At 41.4% G+C, this 10,333-nt stretch overlaps 1 protein-coding gene across 5 annotated transcripts in view; it reads right to left on the bottom strand.

Moving 5' to 3' along the window:
* Window positions 1-8,575: 8,575 nt before the first annotated feature.
* Eno (enolase) overlaps window positions 8,576-10,333 on the bottom strand; it is a 97,175-nt gene continuing 95,417 nt past the window's right edge. For all 5 annotated transcript variants that reach the window (XM_068346058.1, XM_068346059.1, XM_068346062.1 and 2 more), the window contains exons 5-6: window positions 9,597-9,817; window positions 8,576-9,275 (exon numbers count right to left, since the gene is read on the bottom strand). In XM_068346058.1, coding sequence (XP_068202159.1) covers window positions 9,092-9,275; window positions 9,597-9,817 — 405 coding nt within the window. In that variant the 3' untranslated portion in view covers window positions 8,576-9,091. The remainder of the gene's footprint in view (window positions 9,276-9,596; window positions 9,818-10,333) is intronic.

Below are 10,333 nucleotides of genomic sequence, written 5' to 3'. Positions count from 1 at the left end.
ACCTGGTGGACTTTACCTTCCTTATCACCTTCTTGTTCAAGAGGTCTAGAACATATTCTTCCAGAATGGGGGTTGATGGTTGAAAGAACCGCTGGAAGATTGGGGGTGGTTGCACCCAACTCCAGCCTAGACCGTTCTTGATGATGCTGTGTGCCCAAGGATCGAAGGTCCAACGATCCTGGAATTGGCGGAGTCTTCCTCCCACCGGAAGCACTTCATTGCTTCTGGTGTCCCGAGGACTTGTTGCCTCGGCCGCTAGCTCCCTTTCCTCCTCTACCTCTGGAGGGACGACGAGAGGCGTCTCTGCTTGCACCCCTGGACGAGCCTCTACCTCTGGCATGAAAGGTAGTGGATGACTGCTCAAAGGCAGGGGTGAAGACCGGTGACTGTGACAACACCGGTTGGGGGACCAACTGAAAGGTCTGTTGTGGTTGGGCAACCACTTGGGAGGTAGCGGGTCCCGGAAACTGACGTCGTTGTTGACGTTGCTGGGGTTTCGGCTTCTGAGGTTTCCTCTTAGGCTGAGGTCCATCGTCCTGAGAGGTTTTCCTTTTTCTGGACATGCCCCACTTGTGGAGAAGGTTCCTATTCTCCGTGGCGGCTCTGTCAGTTATTTCCTTGACAAGGTCAGAAGGAAACAGGTGCTTTCCCCAGATGTTGGAGGAAATCAGCCTCCGGGGTTCGTGTTTCACGGTGGCACCGACAAACACGAATTCACGACAGGCTCTACGAGCCTTTATGAAATGGTACAAGTCCTTCATTACCGTGAGTAAGTGGGATTTGGCCAGTACCATGTAGTGATCGGGTACCGCTGTGTCACAGGCCATTACTTCAAGTTGGACTTGATGAGAAAGCGAAGCTGCAAGCCTCTCCTTCGTGTCTTATTCCCGGCGAAGGAGGTGGTCGTTGAGCTTAGGGAGGTCTTCATTAAACTGACGTCCGGCGACGTCAGGATCGAGCCTACCCACGACGAAAGTATGTTGGACATCTTTCCATTGCCTAGTGTCAGGGGGTGTCACGATGGAGAAGGGTCTGCACTCCTCCAGTGCAGGGCAGGGTTTCCCTTCTTCCGCCGCTTTAAGGCATGCAGCTAAGGCCTTTTCCAGAAATGGAAGAATCGCAGTGTCAGGTGCGACATAGGTAGGATGCTTCTTGCTCAAGGCAGGAAGCTTAGAGCAGGTAAAGCCCCTGCTCTTAAATGCGTTGGCTAGCATAGCTTGGGCCTTTGCGAGATCGAACACTATCTCCTCTTTAGGTTCGGTCTCCTCCTTCGAGGCAGGTTCAGCACGAAGTCGGACGTAACAGTCCGGGTAGGCCTCGAAGCTTGGGAAGAACTCCACATCTTCCAACGGGACCGTGCCGATCTTGTCGCTAACAAAGATCCTGCCGGTTGCAATAACCATATGCTCTGCATACCTCCACGGGTTGGCATGAGAGCAAGCTGGGAGATCCTTGACCGAGATCTTCTTCGTGTCTCTGGATCCAATCATCGACCTGATGGACTCCTGGTTCTCCTTCAGTCTGTCGTCCATGACAGCTCTAATCAGTCGGATCAGTTCTTGGGTGGAAGAGGAAGGATCCGGGGTCGAGGAGGTAGACGGAAGGGACAATTCCGTCGGTGTAGGAGTAGGCGGAGGGATGGACGAGGGAGTAGCTCCAATCTCCGACTCGGTGTATTCCACCTTGTCTTCGTCCTCTTCGGCTCCTTGAGCCATAAGCGTCTTCTCCGTATCTTCCGAGACGTCGGAGATCCGTTCATCATCCTCAGAATCCAAACGGCACTCGTGCATGGACTGAGCCATGACCACATCAGGTTCCACTGAAATTTGGACAGTGTTGATTGCTTCCTTTGGAACCACTGAATCAGGGGAGGCCTTAGGGAACAACAGGGACCTCAGTTCTTCGGTGGCCAGGTACGGTCCAGTAGCATTCCTCTGAAAACCACGCACCCACTTGCGCAGTTTGTCACGAGCAATGTCTCTAACCTCCGCTGAGGGAGGGTTATGGAAGGCCTCAACTAGATAGGCCTGGCAGACCGTACATTCCAGTGGATTCCAGAACTTCCAATCCCCTTTCTTGTCTGAGCAAGGGGCGTGAGTCCTGCACGCCGTATGTCCGTAAAACTGGGAGCGTTTCACAGCACAGTAGGCGAAATCGCACTTCATCTGCTCCTCCTGTGGAAGAAAGAGAAAATGAGTATGGGGGAGCCATAGGAGTGGCTCTTAATTTAAGTTAACATTAATCATTAATTTTAACTTAAGGAAGGTGTGATGCATAGAGAATGAAACAGTAAAGGAGACACGCTCCATGCATCTCACCCGGCTGGTTACCATAGGCTGGTCCTGGGATAATCCAAATGACCTAGATCATTGGATATAATTTCCTAGGGTTCCCATTATAATGGAACTCCATGGAAAGCCAAGGACAAGGTTGGGATCGAATTCATTCGGTTCCCAGATAAGAGCCAGAAGGCCTCATTAAGGGTAATTGCTTCTGGCAACCAGCCGCGCTAAGATGCACATAGCATGCTGGAAATAGAAGAATGCAAAGAGACAGCATGATCACTAATAGAGCAGTACTAGGTACTGATCTTAGAAGCAAAGCAGCTTATCTATTTGCAAGGTAGGGCTATCTAGTCTTATGATAGCTAAAGAGAGGGGGTGCAAGTATTCTTGACGCCTCTGGGGCATCCGGCAGCCGCCGGCACGCCGGAGCTCGCTCCAGCATAGATTCTGGCACTAGAACAGACAATTTTCAAAGTCAGTTAGATACCAGGATGGCGGCCGCCGGCACAACGGCGGCGCGCCGGCAGGGAGCGGCGGCTCCGGCAGCCGGAGGATGCCGGATTGGTGACGGGTAAGGATGGTACAGGTAGTATCGGGTTGCCGGCAGTATATGCCGGCACTCCGGAGATCGACCGGCAAGCGGACGAATAGATAGGAGGAGGAAAGCCGCCGGTAGTAGCCGGCGGCAGCCGGCAGCCCCTCGGTACACGGGGGGGCTGGGGGCAAGGGTAGGGAAGTCACCAAGAGGGAGGCAGGTATTGCCGGCAGTAGAGGCGGCAAGAGACCGGCACCCGGATAGAGAGAGAGACAGGGGGAGGGGGAAAGGGATGTAGGAAGTACCGTCAGGGTTCCAGACATCCCTCCCCCTCCCTGAGGGGGTGTACCCATGATAGAGACAGGCTCTAGCATCCAAGCAGGGGTCACTAGGGACCGGGAGCAGGTAGCCCAAGGGAGGGCTAGGGAACACCCAAGAGGGGGGGGAGACTCCCCTATGCAGAGCTACACTAGTAACTAACCTTATAGGACACTATGAAGGTATATGTACCAGAGCGGACAGCACAGGGAAGCTCGGGTAGCCCTACTCTTCCACCCTAAGGAGGAATTGTAGGACAGGGGACAGATGAGTATAAACTAACCTAAGCATAGGCTAGGCTATACAAGAGATAGGTGGGGAGGGAGAAGAAAGGGGTCTTCCCAGGAAGGGTTTCTGTACCAGAGCGGCCACAAAGGGAAGGGAGGACACTCCCTAACCTAAGATTAGGCTGATCAGCTAAAAACGGTGCAAGAGTACAGTTTCAGCATGGAACAGAGAAACCTTCCTAACCCAGCCTAGATCAGGGCTAAAAGTCCTGAACTAGGCAAGGAAGAAGACATATCGCTATCGCAGGAAAGTCGTAGACTATCCTAGCCATAGAGGTAGGCTAGCCTAACCTCACTCTCAGACGCAATCCTAAAGGGGGTTCATTCCTTTAGGGAGGACTGAGAGGCGATATAATACTCTATTAGACAATAAATCCCTTTACTCAGAAAAGGGATCAAGGCTAAATAGAGGGAGTGCCAAGGCAGGGGATGAAGGAAGCATATAGGGGTCCTCAGGTTAGGTTAGGCTAGAAAGAATCACTGACTAGCCTATCCCCTATATGGTCCCTGAAGGCGAAAACATTTGCATCACTAGTCAAAAGTATTGTAAAATAATAATGCCCCTATCTTCATAACTTAGTCTAGGATCACTGATAAATCATGCATGAACACTTGTATATAGGCTCCTGGCCTGGGGGCTATAGTAGCCGACTGGTATGAGGTCAATCGATGACCGATAAAAAGCGTCTAACACGATATAAAAGTTCCTAGCTATGAAGACTAAATAAACTAATGTATTCGATTAGTATATAAGGCCGGAAGCGTTGTTGTGGCTAACTAAATAAGACATGCAAAACAACAACGACGCCATAAAATGGCGGGTCCGGTAGAGGCACAGCTCCGCCACAAAACATCAATTATTTCGCGAAATAATATTTACTTTACGGCCAGAGCTTAATTAAACAATACTGGAACCTTGTACTCAACTTTCCAGAAGAAGGCGAGGCTGAAGGTAACGACATAGCGAAGATGCAAAACGATAAAGTTCACACAAGGGAAAATCCGTCTCAGTAGGGCAGCTACTAACAAAAGGATAAAGACGCTCGTGACGTCATTAGAGCAATGGCGTCCGTTTGTTTACGTCTCGAGTATCAGTAGTAGCCACGAGTGAGATTAGCTGTGGAACGGCTCCCAGCTATTCTCAGCCCTTACACACCGAAGCGTTAACCCTGTTCGGGGTGGAGATAGCTATGTGGCACGACCAGACATGCGTGTCCCCTGTTGTATTACGATGTCTTAAAGGGAAACCTTTGAGATACTCGCTCCAGAAGTTAGAATTCTGTGATAACCTGTGGTTAAATTCTCTGGGAATATCTTAGTAGTCTTATACCCAATGAAGCTACCAAACAGGAACCTTCCATCAGGACGCCATGGCTTGAGCCCAAAAATGTCTACCAAAAAACTGTGATGTGAATAAACAGTAATGAAAATACAAACTGCATACAATACTATGGTAAACTCACCAATTCAGATATGTTGTCTGCACTGAGACTTGAGAGGTCTTCACAGCTCACTAACTAGAAGAGGAATGGGTAACTTCTTCCTCTGGCCAAGAGGTGGAATTACTGTAGTACTTAAAACTAACAATGGGTAATCACCAACTGGTAGTAGGCAGTTGCTCTTTTCATGTTTATGTAATTTTCTAGTCTTGATATTTGAGAAATAAGTGAACTCTTCTGTATGTGTGGTTTATAATTAGCTTTATCATTTAGTATTCTTACAACATACTGTATTTCAAGTACACTTGTGTACTTACTAAGAAAGAACTGTGAACTTATGTTTCATATAAAGTATCAATAAGTTAATAACATGTCAATGTGAAAAAGAACCTACCATATACTATATTACATGGAGAATTACTTCATAGCTAAAATAAAAAGTTATCCTTGGCAATACAGAAAAATTTGCATAATGCCACTTCGTTTTCATTGGTAAATAAATTAGCCCTGTAACTAAATTCATAAGCAGTTCTCCATCAGAAAAATTACAGCCATGTCCAGTAATTTTCACGTTACTATGTAATAGAATATCAACACAAAGCATTGCTAACCAGAGGTCATTCAATACCACATTGAATTTGTAACCAGAAATTTTGCCTAATCATCTTTACTTTATATCGACGGTCAACAATGGGGAAGACCAACATTTTTACCAATTATGATAAGCAATTTCATATCATGGAATATTGCAGAATGTAGTAGTTACCTTTATCATAACTCTTATGCGAGAAAATAGTAGCGATTGATTAACAAATTTTCAGTTATTTTACTTGACCATTCATGGATCAACTCTAATTGGATACCTCAAAGTCTAACAAAATACTGTTAGACAATCCGATTGTAATCTCCAAAACCATCTTCACTGTTGAATACTAATGGTTCCGGAGTAAATAAAGAAATGAATGAAGAGTAATGTCTGTTTGCTGATATTCTATATAATGTATCTTTAGACAAAACTCTGAGGGTGGATCCACATAACCAGGCAGTACACGACAGGCAAACATATCATCAGACATTGATCGGTGACAGGAATGAATATTGACGACATCAGAAGCATATCTGGTCAACAAAACTAATCTAGTTTACCCCATAGTTTTTTCTCATTAACTGGGTAAAGTTGAAAACCTATTTACACACGGGTACTAAACCAAGAGTTTGGGATCTAATTATTTGGTCATTTTCAGTCACCAGTGGAATACAATATTACCATGGGTGAAGCAATTTTGGGCTATACATCCAATCGCTGGGGCCGCACAAAGAAGGAATGGAGGATATAAGCAAGTGCAGCTAGGGGCTGAAAAACAATGTACAGTAAAGAGAAGTAATGTCTACATGAAGTGCACTACCTCTGCAGAATCTGGTAAGCACATTAAAAATTAAGAATAAGTGCATAAAAGGGTATAGGGCAATGGGTGGCTACTTACTCTAAGGGGATGCTATGTAACACTCAAACTGTTAAATGGTAAAGTTTCATACTTTAGAATCTATTCTTGACTATGAACCCAAATATTTTATTAGCTTTAACAGGAGGCACAGTACAACCAGTTATACCTTAAGAAAGCACGGCTAGAAAACCAACTGCTAAATGTCTTAGGGTAAATGTTCTGGTTTCGATGCTTGCACATAAATATCAGGTAGCATGGACGCACCCACAAGTAAAAAGTATATACCACATTGAATACACAGTACGGGTTTAAAATTCTGACATCACATTCTTTAACAAAAGGTCTTAAATACCTTAATTTTGTTGTGAGAAATTAAAATAATCCACCTTTGTACAACTTTCCACTCACCATAAGTTCAATTCCTAAGTATAGCAATTACGGATGTTTGGATACTATGGCCAATCACATCAATTTAACGACAAAAATATCACTTATATTAACTAGTTTTTTAACTAGATTTAACGTGATCTTTTCCAGAGAAAGAAAATGTTAGTTACAAGGTAGTATGAGGAATGTGAAAAGTATACTGGACGGTTAATAACAGCTGTCCATGAAAATGTAGCCATAAAAAATATCAAAACCAGTAACTGCATATATCTCATAATTCAACGTGGAAATTGATTAGTCATTATTTTGTGTTCTCTTCTATTGCCATTTGAAGGTTATGAAAATGTGCAATACTTACATTACACTTAGCAATACTGTAGTAATTTTTTAAATAAAAACCACACTTGGCAATACTGTAGTAATTTTTTAAATAAAAACCCACACTTTCCAGAGTTGAACCAATTTCACAGCAGATAGAAGAACTGATGGATGTACGATCTGCTGTTTTGGGCCCTTACAATAGTAAACTTTTTTTCACCTAGAACTTTGCTTAATCCACTTTAACAAAGACAAATTACCAGCTGGAATGCTTTCTAGTCAACATGTCCTTCCTAAACTATTACAAAGGGAACTTATATTTCAATAATCCCTTGTTACAAAGGATGAGAAATTTAGGGCAAAGATTAATTTTCTGTCAATATAAATCTAATACCTAGCTCACTCCAGTAAGAGCTTGCAAAAACTCACTGTACAGAAATAGTTTGACTTAATTTAGTACAGAAAGTTTCAAAAGTTTAAAGAACCTACAATATTTAAAAAGTCAAGCTAACTAGAACAATGTAAGCCATTAAAGCAACATTGAAAAGGCAAGCTTATAAATGTAACAATACAGATTGGTGACAGTAAAATTAATTTAGTCAAATTATAATCCTAGGGTTTAAGACTCATTAAAAATCAAGATCACTCATTCAGTTCCAATTCTAACTTTTTCTCTATACACGTTATCTCGGTATCAATAAAAGTATGTGGATCGTACTCATGAAAATAGTCTGTATTCTATCATGGTACATACTGATAAAGCATGCATGTATAATAACCTAACCAATGTAATTACACTCGAAATGAAAATTTCTAATAAATGTCCAATAAAGACTGATGTCAATCTCCATATTAATCATGGGAAATGATAATCTTTTCTACAATGCCTTACTGGCAAACCGAACATTTTGCAATTGGATCTTTAATTTATTTACATCATGTAAGATTTCAGTACATTTCAGTTTATATTAAAGGAAGAGTAGGAAGAACCCTTCAAGCAATGAATTTATGAGTAATAAAACTTAGTGTTTTCAAACTAAGCCTCTGTTAGTTTTTTTTTACGTATTTACAAATTACTAAACATTCAGAGTAATAAAGAGAACTATTCAAAATGCAATAAAATAAAAGCATTCTCCCATACAAACACAATCGCAAAGATTGATTGCAAATATAAATTATAAACCATGCGCTCGAATAGATTTAAAAAGTTGGCTTTTATCAACTTCATTTCTAATAGTGCCCTGTGAAAATATTGCAAGCGAAGTTAAAGAGCAAAATTTTTCATTCAACCGAATATATCCAAAAGACTTTTTCAGGACCTATTGTAGTGGTTTTCCAAAGGTATTTCAGCCTAAACTAACAATGTCTTGGAGTTGACTTCTCACAGAAACTATGGTCTCAATGTAGTTCATACTCTCATCATTGGCAAATTATTTTAGGCATGATAATCAATACATTACACGAGTGATTACCAACACGAATCACACTGTGCAGTAGGCCAGCAAATCGCTATTATAGAAAGTGCATTCTATCAAAGGGAATAAATGATTCACTAGACCAATTAAGTTATCTTTTTAATGTCCCTTGTATAAACATACTTGGGATTTAGGGTCAAGTAAGTTGTAATGCAAGACTTTAGCACATAATTCAGTAGTCTCCAATAGCCAAAATATAACACTACAACAGAGATCAAGATCTATAACCAGGGACATGACTAGTTTAAACACAGATGGTCCTATCATGCAAGCCACAACCAACCACCAATTCACATATATAACAATTAAGTTAAATGTAAACTGGTTCCTTCCTCTCCAAATTTACGATATCCAGAATTTGGGAATACAAAAACTTTCTGGCTTTGGCTTTACAATAATTTTTTACAAAATAAGTGTTTTATATAACAAACTCAAAACTGACAATAGTTGGTGTAAAAAATATACCAAGAACTAAAAAACTAAACTTTGACATATGCAAGATGACAACATTCACACCTCTATTCAAAAGTTACATCTAGGAAGTAGAGTAGATTGTTTAATCAACCTCCAATACTTCCTTGTCCAGTTTTCAACTAAAACATTTAGCAAGGCTTCCTGAAGTTCTTTCCTGCAAACTTCGCATTTGATCCAAGTTCCTCTTCAATACGAAGAATTTGGTTGTACTTGGCCAAACGCTCAGAACGGCAAGGTGCACCAGTCTTAATCTGTCCTGTGCACAAGCCAACAACCAAATCAGCAATGAAGCAATCCTCAGTTTCACCAGATCTGTGGAAGCACAAACATGGTCATTAACTGAAAGAAACCTCTTCAAAAAGAAACTTTGACAAAAGGATATTTTGAGCAATTAAGTCAACTTCCATAGCAACTGTAGTCCAAAAATTTCAATTCTACTCTTCTTCACATAGAAAAATGCACTCCAAATAACCCTAAAAATCACAGAATATTTTGAGCAATTAAATCCATTTCCATGGCAACTGTATTGTCCAAAACTATCAAATTATACATTCTTCTTCACATCTAAAAATATGCACTCCAAATAACCCTAAACATTACTTCAACACACAAGCACACTTCAAGTAAACTAACCTGTGAGAAACCATGGTACCCCAACCATTCTCCTTGGCAAGCAGGTGAGCCTTGATGGACTCTGTGACAGTGCCAATTTGGTTGACCTTCAACAAAAGACAGTTGCAAGCTTTCTTCTCCACAGCAGTCTGAATACGCTTAGGGTTTGTAACAGTCAAGTCATCACCAACAATCTGGATGTTGGTACCTGCAGTCATCTTGGTCCAGTTTTCCCAATCATCCTGAAATACAAAGGGATTTATTTATTTATGGCGAAACAAAAATTGAACCATTCAAACCAAGTCCTAAAAATACTTGGTTCCTTTGAGGGAAGAAAAAAAAAAAAAAAAAAAAAAAAAAAAAAAAAAAAAAAAAAAAAAAAAAAAAAAAAAAAAAAAAGGCTCACACCAAAATGTTGTTAACAAATTAACAATAGCCCCAACAAGTACTTGGGTACTATTTTCATTTTACAATTAAATCCTGAATCAAAACTCTATAGGGACTTCTACAAGTTTTGCCCAAGATGGCCAAAATTTGAAAGTGCAATATCCAAATTATCACCTAATATAAAAGTTTTAGCTAGTCTAAATGTAACCTTAGAACTTGTAAAATATACCTAAAACTGTAACATGATACATCTCTGATTTGGTTCATTTGAAACCCCCCCCCCCCCCAAAAAAAAAAAAAAAAAAAAGTTGATTTAAAAAAGCAGTTGTATTGACCAATTCAAGAACATAATTTATAGATTAATTCAAGAA

This window comes from Palaemon carinicauda, chromosome 22, assembly GCF_036898095.1.
Source record: "Palaemon carinicauda isolate YSFRI2023 chromosome 22, ASM3689809v2, whole genome shotgun sequence".
Lineage (NCBI taxonomy): Eukaryota > Metazoa > Arthropoda > Malacostraca > Decapoda > Palaemonidae > Palaemon > Palaemon carinicauda.
The sequence above is the reverse complement of the archived record's forward strand: the minus strand, read 5'-3'. Positions and strand labels throughout refer to the sequence as shown.